Genomic DNA, 21,856 nt, shown 5'->3' on the forward strand with positions numbered 1-21,856 from the left:
GTCATGCAAACAAGTTCTGTAAATCTAGACGAAGCCCAAAAGTCTTATGACTTCTGTATTTTTGAAGTGCGATTAAAATTTTAAAATATTAGAGAGGCACAGAGCAGATGCAGTGGTAATAGAGGAGACTAACTCTTCTTGAGAATATTTTGGAGTTAATGTCTTTAAACATGCAAATATAAGAACCGAGATTCACATAATGACCTGAGACATATTCTGAAGTGGTGCTCTTCCTTCCAAATTACCAATGCTTTTCTTTCTCTTTATATACTCAGGTGGCTTGTGGTTGGGTTTTTTTTGGTGTTTTTGTTTTTTGATTTTTTGTTTTGTTTTGGTTTGGTTTTTTGTTTTTGTTTTTTGGTGTTTTTTTTTTTTTTTTGTTCGGGTCTGGTTTTTTTTTTTTTTGACTTACATTTCTGTACCTCTGTTCGTTAATGTAATTTGCTGCTGCAGATACATCCACATTTCTGTGTGTAATTCCACCATACCAGAAAGTAGAGGCAGAAAACTTGAATTCTAGTGTTATGATATCTCCTTATGCTTACAAACATCTTTTCTGATCTATTATCTGATAATTAGGGATGATCTTTTTAAAATTAAAACCACTACCTTGTACTGTGTTCGTTGTAGTATGCAATGTGGTCTATGCTCCGTCATTAATAGCAATAAGCTACTCTTGTGAAGTCTTTCTGAAATGGGTATGATTATGCATATTAAGTCTATTAGTATAGATATGGGTATGATTATACATAACTAAATAACAAATTGTAGCTCCAGTCTTCAGAAAATTGAACAGGTAAATGGATTTTTAGGGGTTATGTTTTCATTATTCTGACTTGTAGGAAACAAGATTAGTGAAAATGCTCTTAAAAATGTTGTGTTCATTTGCCTTTAGTTTTGGTAAAACAGTAAGTTGTGTGTGTGTTTGTGGGTTTTGTTTGTTTGATTGTTTTTTTTTACCCAAAGCTATAGAGAGCACAATTAGAAATCTGTGCTGTGAGTGTAAGTAGCACTCTAGTAAGGTATAACAAACTTGAGACTTGATGTACTACAAAAAAAACACCCAGAGTTAGGGATGTTTTAATTTTTAAACTTATATTTTATATACAGAGAAGGAAGGTGAAATCCATTGTTTCATTAGGGTATTCTGAAAATAGATTTTGTAGTTCTGTATAGTACAGTATTGTAACAATGGACACCATAAAAAAAGCTGACATGAAAGGAAAAATACAGTATCAGAGTATGGAATATATAGAGTAAATGAGACACAGAGGATAGATACTGAAGGGCAAAAAAAGTCTGGAGTAACTAGCTTCCTTAAGTGAACAAAATTTATTCCGCTGAATGAGGAAGAGGTCCTGTGCATATGAGGAAGTGCAAGATGAATACAGGCAATGATATCAAGTTATTTTTAATTGTATAATCGCACAATGTATATGTACAAAAAGGCGAAAGTAAAATTGGATCATAAGGCTTCAAATAATGATAATTTCAAACTTGTGGATTGCCTGGCTTCTTAAAGCAGGCGTTTATATATAGCTATAAAGTCCAGACTTAATGTCTCATTAAACTTGAAGATTCATTAATCTCTTTTGGATTTTTAAATGACTTCTGTAGATAATGAGGTGATTTTATTCCTGAATGTACGCTTGTCATAGCCTTAATTTAAAAAGTTTAATTTAAATGCTTATTTTTTCGAAAAGGAGCTTATTTAAGCCTCTCTTCATACCTTTTAAAAATGGTATTTCAATTTATTGTCGTAAAACCTAACAGATAGGTTCTGATTTTTATTTTTTATAAAAAGCTTTAAATCTTTGCACATCAAACATGTAATATTCATAAAATATTTAATGAAAGTTATACTACCTTCATTATTCCTGTTGTCTCTTTTACCTGTAGTTTTTACGACGTTTTATTGTTGCTTTTGTGTGAAAATTATATTTTTAACTTTAGGTCAACTTGAAATCAGGTAGAAATTTTATTGATATGCTCATTGATCTTATTTAACCCTTTATAATTGCTTCCTATCTTCATTTTACAGATGGAATACCTCAGGTTTACTATTTTGGCCCGTGTGGCAAATACAACGCTATGGTACTAGAACTACTTGGACCTAGTCTGGAAGATTTGTTTGACTTGTGTGGTAGGACATTTTCTCTTAAAACTGTTCTTCTGATAGCCATACAGTTGGTAAGTAGAATAGCTGTTAATTTGAGTGTTCATTAGAATAATTAAGTTCATTAGAATAATTAAGTCTTCAATGGATTAAATGCTTATTTCACATAAGAGATTTGCACTTCCCATCTTTTAGATTGGTGGTGGTGGCTTCTAAAGAGCCTGTGATACAGTTTTATCAGAAAGTCTGTCTTATGTCACTTTCATTTACTTTTGTTCTAGTTTTTCAAGAATCGTTGCATGGATGTATTTTCATTGTGTCTTCGCAGTTCTCATATTCACAACCTGAAATCATGAATTTTAGTTTAACATAATTAAAAAGAAAATCTTCATGAAATAAAAATAATTTTAATCCATGAAAGCAGTTGGATGATGGGATTCCTAAATAGCATATTTTTCCTGAGCATTCTCAGATAGAAGGCAAGCAAACAAACAAAAAATACCCCAAACCCTTCCAGAATTACTAAAATAGCACAGAATTTTTCAATGAAGAATTTCCTCCCCCCTTTTTTTCTTTGTTTCCTGATTTGGTTCCCACTTGAGGGTGGGTGGAAGTGGAGAGAGAGAGAGAGAGAGAGAAAGAGAAATAAGGCTTTGCGTATTTACCTTGATACAATGTGTTTTAAATAAGTCCTTATTAAATATTAATGATACTGAACCTCTATTTCCCTAAATAGGTAGTGAAGTTTTTATCCATGAAGGGTAAAAATAACTGTTTAAAACTTGACTGTAATCATATAACAGGACTGCAGCTATAGACATACAGACATATTCAGCTTATTTACAGCCAAAATGACAAAAGTTCATTTTTTAGAATGCACAAATGTTCACAGATCCAGAGATCATCTTTATTTAATACTTGATGTTCCTTTCTGAATATGTAAATTTTGATGCAAAGCGATCCAGCTAGAATGGAGGTTCTATGCATAGTGGTGAATGTTCAGTGCTACTCTCATTTATACCTTTAGTATGTGATAGATCTACGTGGAACTTTGCTGCTCACTGCTGATGACATAATTTCTGGTTATAGTTTTAATGTACACAAGACATACTTGGTGCCAGCTATTCTTAAAGAAGATAAATTCTTTTATATACTGATTCACATCTAATGTCCAGTGTGAACATTTCTTATACACCATGTGGTATATCTGCTTACGGGATGTGTGCAATTTTCTTTCTCTTTAACTGGAGATACCTTGTTAAGAGCAATAGCCCTTTGGTTTTAAGGGAATAGGAGGGGTGATTTCCTCTAAATATAAAGTCAATGTAAGATCTTTAGCTTCTACCACAATTTAGTGTGGCAACCTGAAGCTTATACTAAACTTTCTGTCATTTTTTTTCTTTTATTAAAGATTTCTCGTATGGAATATGTCCATTCAAAGAACTTGATATACAGAGATGTAAAACCTGAGAACTTCTTAATAGGACGACCTGGAAACAAAACTCAACAAATTATTCATATTGTAGATTTTGGTTTGGCAAAGGAGTATATAGATCCAGAAACAAAGAAGCACATACCGTATCGAGAACACAAGAGCCTTACAGGAACAGCTAGATACATGAGTATAAATACACATTTAGGAAAAGGTACGTGTACTTTTTAAGTGCAGAGACAAGAATTCAACAGTTGTCGTTTGTCAGAAATCATCTTGTTTTCAAGTTGTAATTTTTCTCAGTCTGTAGTCCCTAAGAACTGCAAGTTCTGTGAACTGTGCAAAATTATAGTTTGTGCTTAAGGAAATACTGTTTATGGGAATAAGGTACTCTGAGTCTGTAATCATCATGGTCGTGTCTCAGCAAATAATTATGTTATTTTTGTTAGATATCTACAAAAGAAAGATGAAGTATATCTTTTTGTGTCATAACATCTTCACATTAGGTGTATACCATGGTGGAGTGGGTGGGAAGTAGATACGCTTATTAAAGATATCAAAGTGAACAAATTGCAGTTTCAATGCTCCTTTGCCAGTTTTTTATTCCCTTTGAAATGCACCATGTAGTGTAATAGAAGTAGCTTATATTTTATGCTGATTTCTTTGGTTTTTGGTTTTTTTTTTAATGCTTATATGCTGTTATAAGGCTTTGTCAGAATAGTTAAAGGTTATGCTAGTGTTGTAAATATGGTGACCTAAAGAAATGACAGGAGACATAGAAAGAGGTAAAGTTATTATTGAATGAATAACTTTGGATGGAGAAAGGTGCGTGAGCACTCAAAGCAGTCTTTGCTTATTCCAGTTATATAGAGGTTTTCTGGTGAAAACATGTTTGACATGTTTGAATTTGTGTAAAACAGTTGCTTATCATTGCATGGTAATCACTAATTAGGTTGCTCTTTGAATTATTCATAAAAAATGTTGCACAATACTTACAGTTGAAAGGTACTTTCTGTTAATATGGCAAATGAGAAACCAGATAGTAATAAGATGCTTTATCAATAAAATTAGACCATAGTAGCTTGTGGTTAGCAGCCGTAGCTGATGAAATGAAGTTAACATGTAGAATCATAGAATCATTTAGGTTGGAGAAGACCCTTAAGATCAAGTCCAGCCGTTAACCAACACTGCCAAGTCTGTTGCTAAACCATGTCCCAAAGTGCCACGTCTACACATCTTCTAAATACCTCCAGGGATGGTGACTCTACCACTTCCCTGGGCAGCCTGTTCTAGTGTCTGACAACCCTTTCGGTGAAGAATTTTTTCCTAATATCCAATCTAAACGTCCCCTGGTGCAACGTGAAGCCATTTTGCTCATCCAATCGCTTGTTACCTGGGAGAAGAGACTGACCCCCACCTCGCTACAGCCCCCTTTCAGGTAGCTGTAGAGAGGGATAACGTCTTCCCTCAGCCTCTTCTCCTCCAGGCTAAACAAACCCAGTTCCCTCAGCCATTCCTCACAGGACTTGTGCACTAAACCCTTCACTAGCTTTGTTGCTCTTCTTTGGACATCTTCCATCACCTCAAATGTAGTTCAATTTAATGTGGTTTTTTTTTTGTAATAAAGTCATAATAGATTTCCTTTAAAGGACAGTAATTAGGCATGTGTGTTCAGCTTTTATGCTTTTTTTAAAAAGGAATTGAAATACCTTGTCTACAGGCAAAAATTTTTTTACTTAATCAGTATGACGGTGTTCTGTGAATTTCTGCTTTTCTCTTGGTGCTTGCCTTAGTCTCAAAATAAATCGAGCTGAAAGACCTGTCTAACTTTCTTGCCTACTAAACTGACTTCAGATATCCTTTTCTATGAAAATGTAGAGAAAGAATATATAGAATTATGGTTTAGTGCATTCTTTGGCAGATGTGTATCTATGTTTATGAAACTCACTGAACACACTTCAAGACAGAATACTTGTGAAATTTGTACCATCTCCAGGCAAGTTAAAGCATGTGGAGCTTTTTCAAATTAAACAAAATGTGCAAATCTTTAATGCAGATAGGAGGAAGACTTAAGCAGGTACGTTTAACTGATGATGAATGAAGGTGTTTTCTGTGTTGATATTTGAAAAGGATATTGATTTCACATGGCCAAATCTTACTTTATAATTTAAAATTAGTTTTGAATTGTATTTCGCCTGACTTGCCTCTCTGCATCCTCTGGCTTCTTTGTTTCTTCACAAGCAAAGCTGAAGGATTTAATTTCGTGATGTGCAAACCAGTTCTGGTTGGCATGAGTTGATCTTGCTTTCTTCATACAGATTCCTAAAACAAACTCAAATTTCTCATTAAGCAGGGAGAAAAAAGCAGGTGTAATTATGGTTATGTTATGTATCCATATGCAAGATTAGCAGTGTGTATAAAATCCCCAGATCATTAGAAGCATACGGTCAGAAGTCACTGAATCAGAGAATTGCTGAAAGGCAATCCCAGTCATTTGATAAGACTTCTATTTGGGTACTATACACCTAAATTTAAACAACTTTCTACATATTTGCACACTGTATATTTTTTTTAGGGAAATGGGAAAAGTGTTGTTTAATGTGTAACTGTCTTCCTTTTGTATCTGATGCCTATTTTGGAGGCAGCCTTCTGAATTGCTTTTAGAGTCTCATTGGCAGTCCCGCATCCTGGAGACGTCTTCATAGGGTGGCTACCTTCCTTATATGTGTGTTTTTAGGAGGAAGTCCTGAAAATAAGACAAAATAATAATTGCTTTCCTTTTTAAAGGTGGGAGATTGTGCTTTTGTGCCCATCTTTTCAGTTTTTTGGAATTGCTTCTGTACAAAGTATAGAATTAATTAAGGTAAGTAACAGATATTTGAGAGAGTTTCTGCAAAGCACTGGTGTAATTTTTTGTACTCATACATCAAGAATGCACAGATTTCAACAATACTGACTGTCAAAGAAACACATTTAATATCTAGAATAAAAACCAAGTCTTGTGAGAAGTAATTGAGACTCTTGTCTTTGTGAGCATCCTGGAATACATCTTGCTTGGCTAAGCTTAGTAAGTGGTTTTATATGTAATGGAGCAGCTGTGAAACAGTTACCCAGTCTGCTTTTCTTCTTTTTAAGATGAAAGCTTTCATACATAAAGAGGTTAAACATACAAAGTTTAACTGTCATGTTGTAGTTGAAGAGATTAAATGAAACAGGTGGGATATGTCTTCCTTTTGCTGGCAAGTTGAGTCTTGGTAGTTTGAGGGAAATTTTTTTTGTTATCATTCTTACAGACTTTCTTTTCTGATAATATAAGCAAATTCTGGAAGTGTCATTCCTTCAAATAAATAATTTGTGAACAAGGTTGACATAGACAAGAGAGCTAAAGGGGCCTGAATTTTGAAACTTGACTTAAGTATTTAAATAGCCTTCGTTTCCATATTTAGATTCCAGGACATTCTGTCCTTCTCCAGAACTTTTTCAATACCTGAGGTATGACAATGTCTTCATATACTTTTTTACTCAGCTCTTCACTGAGCAGCAAGATTTTTTTAAAAGCAAAAGTAATCTTTATAAAATAGTATGAATAGTGATTCCTTTGAAAGATATACTAATGTGCACTTTTGCATAACTAGTGTCTGCAAAGCAATCTACAGAGTTAAAAATGCAAATTACCATATTTGTAGTTCATATCTTTAAAAACTGTTTATTAGTATTCATTCTAAATAGTTTATTCTCTCTGTTTATTCTCTATAAGTAGAATATAGTGATAAGTTTAAGAATTTCAAGATTTTTAATAAATTGATGAAAGTAAATTTTACAAGAAATTGTGTAGCAGGTTACTGTAGGTTCCAGGTTAAAACATATATAGCTTGCAGTGCCGTAGCAGATTAAAAGTTGGGCTGCCGAAGTTGATGCTGACTTGTAGAAGGAAGGAATGATGATTGGTAATAGTTGTCATGGAAAGGAAGACCAAATGGATAATGAAGAAAATTATGAACAACTGAGGGTTTCAGCATTGGGTATTAAAGCTAACAAAACTTTCAATTCGTTGAAATCTAAACTGCGCTAAAACCTTGTTGTGTTTCAGGGGCTGATTCACAAAGTGTTCAGTTATCTCTGCCACAGGGCTGCAATTTCAGGGTGTAAGGGGAAGGCCAAACTCAGTGTCAGCCATCTGATACTCATCTTCCACAGTCACCAATAGCTTCCAAAGGTCAGTTTTGTTAGACAGTGGCTACTTCAGAGCTGACAGCTATCTTTACTTTCAACTGTTTACCCGCATGTTTTCATGTGGATGGGGGAAAGGAGAGGAGAATCTCTCATTTCAACTCATACTTCAGGGCATCAGGATATTACCCTTACTCTGTTTTGTGCATCTTCAACTGCTAGTAGTCTCAGAAAATGTCTCAAAATTAGAAGGTACTGGTTATGAGAAACTGTTTCAAAATAAGAAGGTACTGGTTATCTGTTTCAGTAGTGGACAGTTTAATTATCAGCATCCCCATTTGCCATAGCATCGTGGCCACTGTGGCTCCTTTCCTCGTTACAGAAGTGTCTGGTGACCATCGGCAAGTAAAGAAAGATTCCAGTAGTGTGCTGCTGATTGCAGAATAGCTGAGGTTGGCAGGGACCTCTGGAGGTCATCTTGTCCAACCTCCTTGCTTAAGGAAAGCCACATGGAGCTGGTTTTCCAGGACCATGTCGAGATGGCTTTTGAATATCTCCAAGGAGGGAGACTCCACAACCACTTCGGGCAACCTGTGCCAGTAATACATGTTCCTGTAGTATATACACAACAGAAAAGTTTCCCCACTTTCTTACCCCATTAAGTTGTTACGGTTCCAGTAGTTGTAGTTGGAAGTTTGTCAGATGGCTAAAAGGTTTATTTATTACCTTTTGTATTTAATATTTATTAGAGGTAATGGTCATGAGCTTAAACTAATATTTCTGTCTTGTTATTGTTTTATAGTTGTGTAAAAATAGGAATCACTTTCCTTCTTTTGTTAAATTTATTTCCACAATGATGTCGAAACCATGTCTGAGAACTAGCCATCTAGAACACTTTTCGGCCTTTCCCTCACGTTAGAAATTAAGTACAGTATGCCAGTTTTATTTGAGCAGTTCTTTTAGTGTTTGAAAATGGACAGAGAATCTTATCTTTATAATACAGCAGTATTTACTACAGTGCTATGATATTTTCTAGTTATGACCACAATGATGACAGATTAGTTGTGCCTCCAAGTCTTGTCATCATTGAGGTCAGTGGGTTTTGAAATTCTTAATAAGAAGCACTCTCTTAATTAAAACAGTATAATAGCATATTCCAGGTAATTTAAATATAACTAAAGACCTCCCAATCCATTTACCCATCCAAAAATGCATTGTGTATGGAGCTGGCCTTAATTCTGTATACGTTCACATAGTAAAAAATGTGTAAAAAGTAGCTGAACCATTGTAAACTTGCCAGGTTTGCTAGATTTATTATTCTTCACCAAGTAAAGACTGAAATTGTATTGTTGTTAAGCCATATTAGGGCCAAAGAGCTTTAAGATTAGTTTGAATGATTTTTCATTTGAAAAATAATAGTATAAATACTGGTATTTCCTGATAGTGTCATGAATATTTCACACTGAGAACACTTCTAAAAACTTAATAGCAGGGTTTGAGCTTCCTAAACCTAACTTTTAGAACACAAGTTCCTCAAATAGAGGAAGCATTCACTTTATTTTTCAAGCTTGGTATACCAAGTTAGTGTCAGCTTAAGGTGATACAATCAATTTTAAAATCAAGTAAACTTTTTCAGTCCTAAAATGATACTCCTACCCCATATCGTTTAGGAAAATAAACCAAAATATAAAACTGGTAATTAATTGGAGAACACAACTGAATTTTGAGGGGATTCCATGTCTGATATTAGCGCAGAAACGTGGTAAATGACATTTTCTCCTTCAAGGGAGACTTTTCCACTCCTTAAGTAGAATCTTGATCTCGGGTTGAACAGGTTTATTTTTGACTAATGGTAACTTTAATATGTATGAAAGTTCTGCTGAATTTCACATGTATATCATAGGTAGTTCTGTACCTCTCAGCCTGATGCAAAACTATGAGGGAGAGTGGATAGGTATTTTTTGACTTCTCTGGCCAAGGTAGCTATGACAAAGCTAATATTTTCTGTAGCTTGTCTCACTTTGCTGTAGTTCCTTCTCACAGGAGATTGTCAAATATATAGATAATTCTTAAATGGAGGTGGAAAAGGTTTCGAATGCCTTTCTGAAATCTTTACAGTGATGTTGCTAAACCATGCAAAGGAGCTCAACCTCATGTAATAACTCTGCTTCAGTTCAAACTCAGAGCAGTGATTCTTCTTGACCTGATTATTTTGCAGGCATTTCTTGGGTGACAAAGAGCTATTTGGCATCATCTCTTAGGTCTAACAAACAATGAACAGTATGAATGGGGCTCTTATTTTCATAGCCTCTCCTTTATGCAGAGTTTGTTTTTTCTGTATGTTCTGTGATTCCCCTCTAAAAATGTAATATTTCTTTAATTTATGCAGTGGGACATGCAGAACACTGAAGCTCTTCAAGCTCTTTTATCCCTTTGGTTGCACAGGCAGTGGTGTATAGGATACATTCAGCACTGAAAATACTGGTAGTAAGAGAAATTTTTTTTAGGGCAATATTTTTAGTCTGTACGTAATTTTCCCAGCATCTTGAATGGTCTGATAGTAATACATGCGTTAGTTTTGCTGCTGCTTGACTGTCCAAGGTGTCAGTTGACCCTTGTAAAAGTAAAGTGTTTTCAGTAAAAAAGGAGACTGTCAAATTCACATTCTCTTATAGGTTGATTTCAAGAATGTGTGTGTTTAACTGTTATTTGTTCTATGGCAGTGTGTATGAATAAGAAAGTACGTTGTCTTTTGATCAAAAGTATGTTTTAGGATCCGTAGTGTTTAAAACTGTCATAACAAGTACATAGTAGCTAGAAAGACTTTAAATGTTTGCATATGTTTAGTTGAAACTTACACAAAATTACCAAGGCCCAGTCTTTTGAGCTGTGTATAGAAGGTGATGTATAGTTACTGAACATGTAGCCAATTATTTCAGTAATCTTTTGTTCTAGAAACAGATGTTTGATCAAGGGTTTATGGTAGTTTCGTGCCAAGCTAGGAGCTTGTATCTGGAATAGAAGGTATTTTGTCTATGTGAAAAACAATGTGACTTTATTCAGATAGCTGTTTGCAGGAAATACAAATATTCTGCTGTCCTTACCAGCATGTAGCTGGTGCCCTTGCTTCTACAAGGTAATTTCTCTTGGGGATAAAATTACTCCATGCTTCTTTTCCAGTCCTCTTCATTTTCAGGAAGGGAGAGAGGGATCCCGGAGAACATAGATTCTGACTGGAAGCTTAAGACAAAAATCTGTGTCTGTAAAAGTCCTACAATTTTCTGTATCTGCTGGAAATCTAAATTCGTAATTGTTTGGGGATTTCCCTGAATTCAGAAAAACAGCCTACTGAATTGTCTAAGTTATTTGGCTACAGGAAGTGTAGTCACATGAAGTTGTAATTGCTATAATATGGCTATCTCCAGTGGTTTCTGGGGAACAACCAATATCCTTGGTTGTATTGGTCTTTTCTTGGCAATGCTTAATTATTGAAGAGGCAGAGGTTAGTTATCTTACAATGAATGCCTGAGACTCTTTTGGGAATGAAAGAACTCTGCTCTTCAGTGCTAATTAGAAGACCAAATTAAGGTCTTTGAACAGTGCTTATCTTTAAAAAAAACCAAAGAACCCCACCCTTCCCTTTATAGTAGATCTACTCTGTTGCTAGAGCTGTCATATGTTCTAGACTTAAAATCAGTTTTCTGGGATCCAGACTTCTTTGTAATGTAACCCAGCAAAAAATAGTTCTACATTGTGTCAATTTTAGTGCATTTCTTATTGTAAGACATTAATAAATGTTTGGACCTAGAATTGTATTAGCCTAAATCCTGGAGTTTTTCCAGAAACTCAATGAAAAAAATGTTTTCTGCAGTTACAGACTGTGATTTGTGGTGCTGGCCCTCCAGGAGTCCTGGCAACTTTCACCTGTCACTGAGCCAGTGATGCAGGATGAAGTCCTTTTCCAGACCTAGAACCCCATAGGAAGGTCACTAGTCTCCTTCTCATACCCACTGAATTATTGCTGGGCCTCAGGGGCAAGATTTTAGCTGCCTTTGATAAATACCTTTTCCTGTGTAAGCTAACCTTACAAATCCGTAATTGTATGAACTAGTGCTTCTAATATAAACTGAGGTAAATAAGCCTTTGCTCCCTTAATTAAAGGCATAACTGAAAACAGGATTTTTTCCGTAAAGTCCATATTATTCTTAACACAACAGTGGCATACAATGTGTGTTTATGGTAAAATTGGCATACAACTTTGTTTTGATGAGCCAGGATCATTAAATTTAGGATTGATGATTTTGGTCAGGAAGGGATGCTATTCTTTCCCTCAAATTATATTATTGTGTGGAATCGTATAATTTTTAGTAAGACTACAAACTCTGGGTGATAACTTTCAAATTTATTTTTGCTAAACTTTATGGACTGGCAGTTCAGGATGTGTAGATTGTCACTTTCCATCTACTTTGTGATTACAGTAACGAGTCTGTGTATCAAACCATGTAATCATCCCAGTAGCTAATACTGTGTTTTCTGATCCAAACAGCATGTTTCTACTGTTTCAGCATTCCTACAACAAACAGTAAAACTTTCTTTGGAAGGGAATATACGTTTATAATGGATACTCGCTGAAGACTGAATGTCTGTTGTTTGACCTGTGTTGTGGTTACTTCACCATGTATGCTAAAAAAAGATAATTTCTGGAGATAGCCTGCTGAATGAGGTTCTGGATCTTACTAAAATCAACCTATTTGAAGCAAGATGATTAATTTATAGCTTGTGAACTAAATAACAGGTACTAGTTTCTTACTAATTTAGCTAGTGTCAGGTGACCTTCTTGAGAGAGAAGAGACCGTGTGCCCTAAACCTTTATTGTGTGTTTGTTATCTTAAGATTGTATTACCTTTTAGGCAATGGATCCTTTCAGTCTTACTAAATTGTGATGCACTAGGATCAGCATACATCAACAACCCCTTCTCCATCTGGTACTTGAAACTCTTTTGTGTTCCAGCTAGTCCACTGCTATTTTTTTTTTTTCCAGTTTTCAGAGGTCCTTCTTCCAACAATAGCAATATAATCTTTGGATTTCCTGTTTCTTAGGCTTATCTTGAAGTATTCCATCCATAGGAAATGATATTTGACTACAGTTTTTTTCAGTTACTCCAAAGTGATCAGTGAAGAACTCAAATGCATTCTAAGTAATGGTCCCCTTCCCTAAAAATTGAAACAAACAAAATCCTTTCCCATAGCAGATTCTTAAGGGCCTTCAAATGGTGTATCCTAGAAGTAGCTCCCACAGAGCTATCCTAGAGAGATATCTCCAATGATCCAAAGCTCATTTAAAACAAAATAAAAATCCTCTTCATTAAAAATCGTTTCAGGGTAAAGGTTGAAAATTTCTCCTTTCGCAGAAAGGACTTTCAGTGAAGCAGCAGTTGCCTCAATAAGGTTTTTGGGTTTGTTTTTTTTTTTTTTAAAGGGGATGTTTATTTTTCATAAGCATCTCCTGTAGAAATTAATGCAAAAGAGAGGAATTATTGTCCCTTGGGAAAGACTAAATAGAACCTTGCAATACATTTTTGTGGACCATACCTTAGTGTTGCTCTTAGATGGGCCGTCTGTTGTGCACTTGTAACATTTTTGTATGCTTTGCCACCATCTTACCACTGATCTGTCTTACATAAAGCACACACTGCATTGCACAAAACGTTTGTTGGGAGCAGTACTCATGAAGTACTCATTATCTCCATGTCCACCCTATCAGAAAAAGCACAGGATTTCTGCCGGCAACTGGGGTCAGCGTTTCTTTCATGTACTGAAACCTGTCAGGCACAGAACTCTGCTGCTTATTCCTGCTCTCTTGTCAACCTACGTGATTTTATCAGGATAGCATATGGTCAGCAAGTGAGATGTTGCAGGATTGGCAGAGAAAAATAAGACCAGATTGTCTGGAGGGCGCTTGCTGAGAAAAGTGGCAGCAGTGGACAAGAAGAGTGGAGGAGTGGATACAAGCAAGAAGAATGTTGGCAAGCAAATTGGAAACATGGAAATGGGAGAAGGAGAAATGTCTGTGAAAGAGCCTTATATGGCTGGGAGATGTGTGATGAAATAAGGAGCTAGATGTACCCTATGCTCTACATTTTTTTAGTATTTTCTTACTCATTTGCTAGTATGTGTTTACTCAGCATTCAAATGAGAAGACAGGGATAGAAAACAGAGTAATAAGTAAATCATTCTTTTTATATGAAAATTAAGAATTGTTTTTCAGATGCAGTGTATTTGTGGCAATATTTTGTGTTGATCAGATCAAAGCCAGGTTGCCTTTGATAACTTTCCTGTGTTCAAAATCTGACAAACATTTTTTCGTTTACTTTTCTGCTCCATTTCTCTGGCTGTCGAAGCATAGTGATTTTGTCTTTGTGAAAATATTGGGCAGAAAATATGGTAATATTTTGATTTTCTGCCTTATGTCAGGGAGGAAATCAAAGTTAGAGGTAGATACTACCTCTTACTAGAGAACATATTGCACTGTAACAGTTGTTTCAACAGCAATACAGTATGAAGTCAGGTGAAAATGTAAAAATCTGTTTTCTAATAGTCATTTAAAGGTTTACTTTTCTTTATTACATTCAGTTTTCCTAAGAATAATGGATTTTATTTAAAAATAATACGGAATGTATCTTTAAAACTTTGAACTTAAATTGTATTGTATTTTGCTTGTTACTTTCCTTTTTCTTTAACCTTCTGTGGACTTTTTGAAGGACTGCCACTACCATACTACAAATTGTAGTAAAATTGTCGCCTTGTAGGCATTGTCTTCTATAACTTAGCTTTTAAGTCAAGTAGACTTCAGAGCAGACCGTATGTGCATGCCTCTCCATGCTGCTTTCTGATCAAATATTAAGACTTCTGAGCCTTCTTCAGTCTACCTTTGGCTTACTTGGAAACTTCTGTAAGGGGTCTCTGAGAAACATAACCTCTTTTCCATGATTTTTTAGAGGAAAATGAATTCAATTGAAGCTTTCCTAAATTGTGTCAAGTTCACAACTAGTGGATCAAAAAAAATAATACTGGAATTAAACTGCAATTATATATGTAAAGGGTCAAAATATATTTTAAAATAAAAACGATTTCTTACAGCAAGATAATTTGTTCGAAGTACTATTGAGATGAATATACCTGCGGTCTGCATCTGCTTTTTTTTGCTTTAGCTGTGTTCTTAATGGAGTCCATAGTAGACAGGAAGTCCCCCACATGCTCAGTTTGATTTCGAGTACTTTATACCTTCCAATCATTTTTACGTAATTTGAAAGCTAACCTTTTAAATGCAATGTAAAATTATGCAGATTAAATGTTCTAATATTTGAATTTTGTTTCAGAGCAAAGTAGAAGAGATGATTTGGAAGCTTTAGGTCATATGTTTATGTATTTTCTCAGAGGAAGCCTTCCATGGCAAGGTTTAAAGGTAGTAGTTTTTGATATCTTCCTCTATCCTATTTCAAATCATCAGCCTTTCTTGCCATGATCTTTTTCTTTTTGAAAGCTTATCTGCAAGCTGTATAACTTCAGAAGCTTGTTTTGTTCTTGTGTGATAGGCTGATACATTAAAAGAACGTTACCAGAAAATTGGAGACACAAAACGAGCAACCTCTGTAGAAGTACTGTGTGAAAACTTCCCAGGTAATGTCTGCTGTTAATAAAAATGTTGTGTATTGATCTAGAAAACAAAACTGGCATAGATAATTATTTAATATCTGGTATCAAAAATTAAAAAAATAATGCTTGCAAATAAGTGTATTGTATATTATGGCAATAGATACAAGAATTATCCTTTGAAGCAGGAGTAAGCTAATGCTGGTGTTCTTCAAAGGTAGATTCTTCTAAAGGAACAATTAAAAACCATTATGAATCATATTCTTACAGTGATCAACTAGTCTACACTTGTATCTTCACACATAAAATTTTGCAAGACTTTTCAGCTCAAATCTGGTACCATACTCCTTTTTAAAACAAGCTGCATTAGGAACAACTTGAAATAGTATTTAAAATACTGTGCAAGTAGTTTCAGGTGTCACTTCTAGTTCTTTTTAAGTGCATGGAGAATCAATGAGGTGTTGGAAAACTGGAGAGAGGCAAATATGACATATTTTTAAAGTTGGACTATTTGGCTTGGGACAGGGAACACACACATGTGACATGGACACAATTTTGCCAAAATAAAATAAACACCTTGAAAAGTAATCAGAATATCATTAATAGGCAAAATGGATTTGCTGAGAATAGCTCATGACAAAATGATTTGATTTCCTCTTATGAAAGGAAATCCTGTCCACAGCAGGCCTTGTGGACAGGAGGCAGATGTTTTATGTCATGAGATCTTAGTACTTTTGCTTTTGACGCTTTTTTAAAATATCCTCACAAGTAGTCTTGAAAGCATAACCAGGAGGAATCTACTATGGGAAGAAAAGTGTAAGACAGTTTGAAGTAGTTAAGTACATTGTTGCCAAATTTGAAATATGAAATGGTATTCCATAGAGATCTTTGCTGCATCTGTTTGGTATTTTTGAGTGCCTTGTATAATTGAGAATATTTATTAAACATGCAAATGCTGTGTTTGAAATTTGTAGGCTTGACGGTGAGGTTAGAATGAAAGGATCCTAAAAGATTACAAATACAGTCTTAAAAATAGAAGGTACAGTTCAGTAAATCATATTCTGAGCAGTATATGAAGATAGGATCAAATCCAAATTAAGAATTACTGGATATGGGAAAGTTCCTTAGGTAATGACTCAGTCACAGAGTAAATGCAAGTGAACAATATGCTGCTATAGTGTTTGGGGTTTTTTTAAAGACACAAACAAAACACCCAATACTAAAATGGATTATATAAACAGGATGTAACCTGAAAAACACATGAATTGCCATTTCCACTCTACTTGATTCTGCAAAGCCTCTGCTGAAGCAGTATGTTCAGTTTTATGGACTGTACTTCAAGAAAATGTATCCTATTTTTTCAGTATCTCATAAAGAAATGGCAGTGCTTATATGCCATATTTGCTAGACCTATCACCAAAGGCTGAAGGAATGATGATTGATTTGGTCAAGATGGTGAGGGAAAGAAGTTCTCCTGTATGCTTTGGCTGCTACAAACATGCAAAGAATCAGTTTTACATCCACAGCAGCTAGGACGAAGTAATGGATGTAATCCAAAGCAGTGAAGTTTGGACTTGAACTCCTGTGTTCAAATAAAGTGAAGAGCATGAAGTGATTGGCATTGCCAGGGAGACTATGGAGCTTCTTTCACTGGAGTTGTGTGAAAACAAACCGGACGGACAAGGCTGTAACTGATTTTCTATGGGCTAGGGTGGTGTACTAGATGGCATTTTGAAGTTCTTTCCAGTCCTATGGTAAAAATTAGTCCATTATCAATTTTTCTTACGTTTTTCACTTCACTTTCTTCTGTGTATTTTAGGAAAAAAAAATCAAGTGAAATTGACTGTTACAGAACTTAGAGCTCACGTCTGAATATATGTTTGGTGAATTGACAAAAGTTTAAATGTGTGTGTGGGGAAGACCTGTTCTGGAATATAAGTCTCCTGCATCCAATAATGCATGCATGTCTTGCATGTTGATTTTTGTGCTAGAATCCTTTTAAATAGCTCCTTTAAGGTATATATGGTGCAATGCCTGGAAATAATTGTGCATGAGTAGCTTCATATATCTAGTGGACTATTTCTGCCAAATTTAATCAAGTACATGCTTGTTGACAGAGTTGGATGTGAAAATGGAACAGGGAAAAGATAAAACTTCTTTGATAGTACATACATACATTTTCCTAACAAACATTCTTGTATATGGAGGTTTTTACATGTCAGATATCTGAGGATTTTCTACCTTTTTCTGTCCTTCTTGTCACTTAAGACGTAGAATAGAATGAGAAGTACATCCGCCATCAATTCAGTTCTTTTCAGTCAAGTCTACGGACTGAGCTAGCTGATGGATATCCCACAAGGCAAGAGAACTTTGTAGTATCAGTGAAAGATACTTTGATCTTTGTCAGATGTGAAACACTTCATCCCCTGTTATGTGGAATTATACTGTCTTTGAGTGTGCAACACTACTGCTGTTTCAAGCCTTGTGTAAAGTATGAGCAATGATTTAAACTCTGGAGTTTCTGCTTCAAATGCATGATAAGGGTGGTATTTGATTTTTTGGAGTCAGCCAGTTGAAACAGATTCATTAAAAGGCCCAGTTCCAACCTTCATACCTCTGAAGACATGCCTTGCATGCTTTGATTTCTGGTTTATGTTGGGAATGTATAGTTACAGAGATCCCTAGCAAGGTATCAGCGTTTCTCTTTGCCTTCTTCAAACACTGATCTCCTTGGCAACTATTTCTGAAGAATCTTACTTGTCTGCAGAGTTGGATCTTAGGTGCCAAGGAATTCCTCCTATCTACTGCTGCATGTGCTCATGCCTAAAACATAGTGCTTAATACTGTATTTTTGTCAGAACTGAGTAATTTGGGATGTCTCAGCACCATTGTCCTGTGGTACATTCATGACAGCACCAACACGATGCTGCCTCACATATTTGTTACCAAGCTAGCATCAAACCTTCAATACTCCCTCCTCCTAACACAGATCTCTGAGAGAGTTTGACTTAGTATAGCTCAATCTTAGCACTGCCTCTGCACTTCTCAGACATCCTCTGTTAGAAGACAGGCTTCTTACAGCACCTTGTTTGTACCATAAAATATCAGCTTCTGCAGAGGTACTGGAATGTGATGTCTGGGTCAGGGTGAGTGTGCGGTGATACTGTTGTGCTGCTTCTGACCTACATACCTACATACCTCTTCATAGAATCAGGGAATGCTGGTGGCATCTACTTTGAACCTTACTCATCTTCTGACTTTCTGGTCATATAGAGGTGCCTTCTCTTGTTTGGGACTCTCTCTTTGGGACTATGTGAACAACCTTTTTGGCTTGGGAGTGGGGAGTCACTGCTTTTCTCAGAATGGCTTGCCAGTGATTGGTTTCCTACTCTTTCATGAGCTATAAAGTTTCCTAAACAAGTTAGATTTTAAGAGGTCTGTCTGCCTGGAGCTCATGTCCAAGGACTTGGGTTATGTGCTTCACTTGATCCATACCAGATTGTGAGAAGTTTTGCAGTACTCTATTCCAAACCACTGCAGTGTGACTTTTTTCCCCCTCTTTTTTTTTTTCCTTTCTTCCTTTCTATAACAGGAAGGTGTGGATGAATGAAGTCTGAATGAACAAAACTTTCAGTATGGTTAGGTTCTTGCCCTCTTCGCTCTTTCAGTACTTCAGTTCTTTCTTATAGTACCTGCTGGAGTGGAAGGACCTATAGGACTTGGTCTTTTGTGAAAGCTTGTTAACATTTATCTCTTCTCACTATCTGCATTTTTCTCAGACTGTTATATTTCCACATGCCACTCACTTCACGAATTCCTAAAGGAGTTACTGCAAATATAGTCACATGTCTGAGCAGTTTCTTGATGAAGTTTGAAGCTTGTGCTTCAGATGTTCACGGGTCCTCCCTTTCAGCCCTTGGATTCTTGTAGTCTTCTGTCCATAAGGATGCTTGTTCCTTGCAGCTATTGTCTCAGAAGCCTTTCATGGCTTAAACCCATTATCAAGAATGGGACTTCTGTATGCTTTACTCACTTGCCAGGAGGTTTGTGCTGGAACTCTTGTCTTAACGAGAAGGTTGTGGCTGCTAGTGCGCAGTTTGTACTTCATACCCTTTAACGACTAGGAAGGCTCTTCCCCTTTATCTTTACAGGTCCAGGCCCTGTAAGAAATCTCCCTGGTTGTCTCCACTACAGGGAGAATCTTACAATTTCCATGTAACATCTACCCAAAGGAATCTCCATTTGTATGCTGTCATGGTATTTAAACAGTGATATTAAGCTGACGCTGGTCAGAAGTCATTCTGCAAGAGCTCAGGTAACCCTAGTACTTCTCTGCAGTGTTTCTGTTCAGGATATTTACTACTTCTGCCCAGTACCTTCACATAACGTGATGCCTGAAGCATTCAGCACTGTTGCAGTCTTCCATAGTCATACTACGGTTATAGCTCAACAGAGCCTATACTGAGTAGGTTTTATTGGAGTTGCCCACTTGAGAACGTACATATGGATCCTCTCATAAAGAAAGGAAGGTTACCTTGCAATAACAGGTGTTCTTTGAGACATAGTCTACTCTGTACATTCGTATGCCCCTTTCTTTACTTTCCTTAGGCTTATCTTTGTACAATTAATTGAAAAAAAAATTTGAAAATTGGAGGCATTTCTCTCCCCACTTTTTTGGCACATTGTGCATCATGATTGGCAGGTTGAATGAAAGACCTCGACAGGTAATGCAATAGAAAAATTAGTAGGGAGGGGTTACTTGTTTAAAATACGGCAGTATATCTTGAAAAATGTAATTACTGTTAAGTAGCTTTTCTTTCTGGTAATTCAGATTCATGGTGAACAAATGCTCAGGTTTTATGGTAAGAGGTAGAAGTTGCTTTAAAATGTAATAATAAGTACTCTTCTTTGAGTGCCATTAGAACAGGTATGGCAATTGTGTACATTTCTTATTTATATAGAGGAAATGGCTACATATCTATGTTATGTAAGAAGGCTAGATTTTTTTGAAAAACCGGACTATGACTACTTAAGAAAACTCTTCACAGACTTACTTGATCGGAAAGGCTATGTGTTTGATTATGAATATGACTGGATTGGCAAACAGTTGGTGAGTACAATTAAGCTATTAGTAATATACTGTTTTTTTTGTGTGATCTGTTTTGAGCCAGTGTTAGTCTTGAGTTTCAGAATACATGTGCATCTCATGGCTGCTATTAGACTTGTGAACAGCTACTACTACAAACCCATTTTCAGATGCATTTTCAAACATTATCTGTCGGCTTGAGATGTTTCATACTGAGTCTCTTTCCAAACATGTACTCTTAGTATCAAAGCAAATCTCTGCTCAAGCCAAAATGAGGTTGTAGGAATTCAGACTGATTTTTGAGTTGAAGGAGTTTAAACTTTGCAGGTGATTGTCATTATTACATGTATTTTCTTGCTTTGGGGACTTTCTTGCTCCCAGTAATTTTAAAATGTAGCTATCCCTTCCCTGCATCTGAGGTATACTCCAGATATTCATCAGTTCATTGTGAAGAAACTGTCTGTATTTTTTATGCATTGTTCTAATGAAATATGATGTAGAGTATCAGTTTCCATCACAGTGCATCTAAAGTTACTGAAAATACTGTGTTTATATTCTTTAAAGATGAATTTTTCGGCACCTCAAATCTTTTCTTTCTTCTTTATAGTAAGTAGGGAAGGGGTTGTGTGTGTAAATTGGACAATTTCAGATTATACATTTTACCCTGAAATTCTTTGTGTGACTCTCTGAAAGAATCGTACTATTTGTTGATAAATCTTTTTTCAGTGATTAGCATTAAAAATTACTTGAAGCCTTTCTTCAGGCCTTCATCAGAATGTCATAACTTCTAACTGCAGAAAATAGCAGCCTAAAGTCTTTCAGAAAATTAACGTGTGATAATACTCAGAGTTGGTACTTCATGAAATTGTATAGGTCTTTTTTTTTCTCTTTGGTGTTAGTAATTATCTAGTTAAGCTTCTGCTTTAATTTGATAATTTTGGGTCATGGGAAACTGTCAGATTTAAAGATTATTTTCTATTGCAAACCAGTAAGTTTTGATAAGATTTAGAAATCTATTTTTTTACCAGTTGCTACATATTATTTATATTTGTAGCCTACTCCAGTGGGTTCAATACATTCAGACCCTGCAGTGTCTTCAAACAGAGATGCATATCAGCACAGAGATAAAATGCAACAATCCAAAAATCAGGTAAACTGCTCAGTAAGATTATCAGCATTACTTTGTCTTTTGTCCAATGATTTATGCTATGTTGTTGCTTTCATTAGAACTCCAAAATAAAATTGACTTCAGGCCTTTGTTTTTTCTTTGATTTAAGTAGATCCTTGTTAATGTGTTTCTACATCTGTAGACCTTAAAATTTCCTAAAACCTTGCTTGTTTGATGTTATGGTATAACATAGCTTACATCGGTAGTGAATTTTTTCTCTGCTCATATGTC

General features: G+C 35.6%; 1 protein-coding gene across 1 annotated transcript in view; it reads left to right on the top strand.

The window, feature by feature from the left end:
- Nucleotides 1-2,049: 2,049 nt before the first annotated feature.
- The window catches only part of CSNK1G3 (casein kinase 1, gamma 3), a gene marked incomplete at its 3' end in the record, with an annotated part of 30,064 nt that continues 10,257 nt past the window's right edge, over nucleotides 2,050-21,856 (top strand). The window contains exons 1-6 of the mRNA XM_009709350.1: nucleotides 2,050-2,190; nucleotides 3,528-3,762; nucleotides 15,098-15,183; nucleotides 15,314-15,398; nucleotides 20,333-20,481; nucleotides 21,512-21,607. Of these exons, the coding sequence (XP_009707652.1) occupies nucleotides 2,092-2,190; nucleotides 3,528-3,762; nucleotides 15,098-15,183; nucleotides 15,314-15,398; nucleotides 20,333-20,481; nucleotides 21,512-21,607 (750 nt within the window). The remainder of the gene's footprint in view (nucleotides 2,191-3,527; nucleotides 3,763-15,097; nucleotides 15,184-15,313; nucleotides 15,399-20,332; nucleotides 20,482-21,511; nucleotides 21,608-21,856) is intronic.

The sequence above is a fragment of the Cariama cristata genome, unplaced genomic scaffold (assembly GCF_000690535.1).
Source record: "Cariama cristata isolate BGI_N322 unplaced genomic scaffold, ASM69053v1 scaffold7611, whole genome shotgun sequence".
NCBI classification, from domain to species: domain Eukaryota; kingdom Metazoa; phylum Chordata; class Aves; order Cariamiformes; family Cariamidae; genus Cariama; species Cariama cristata.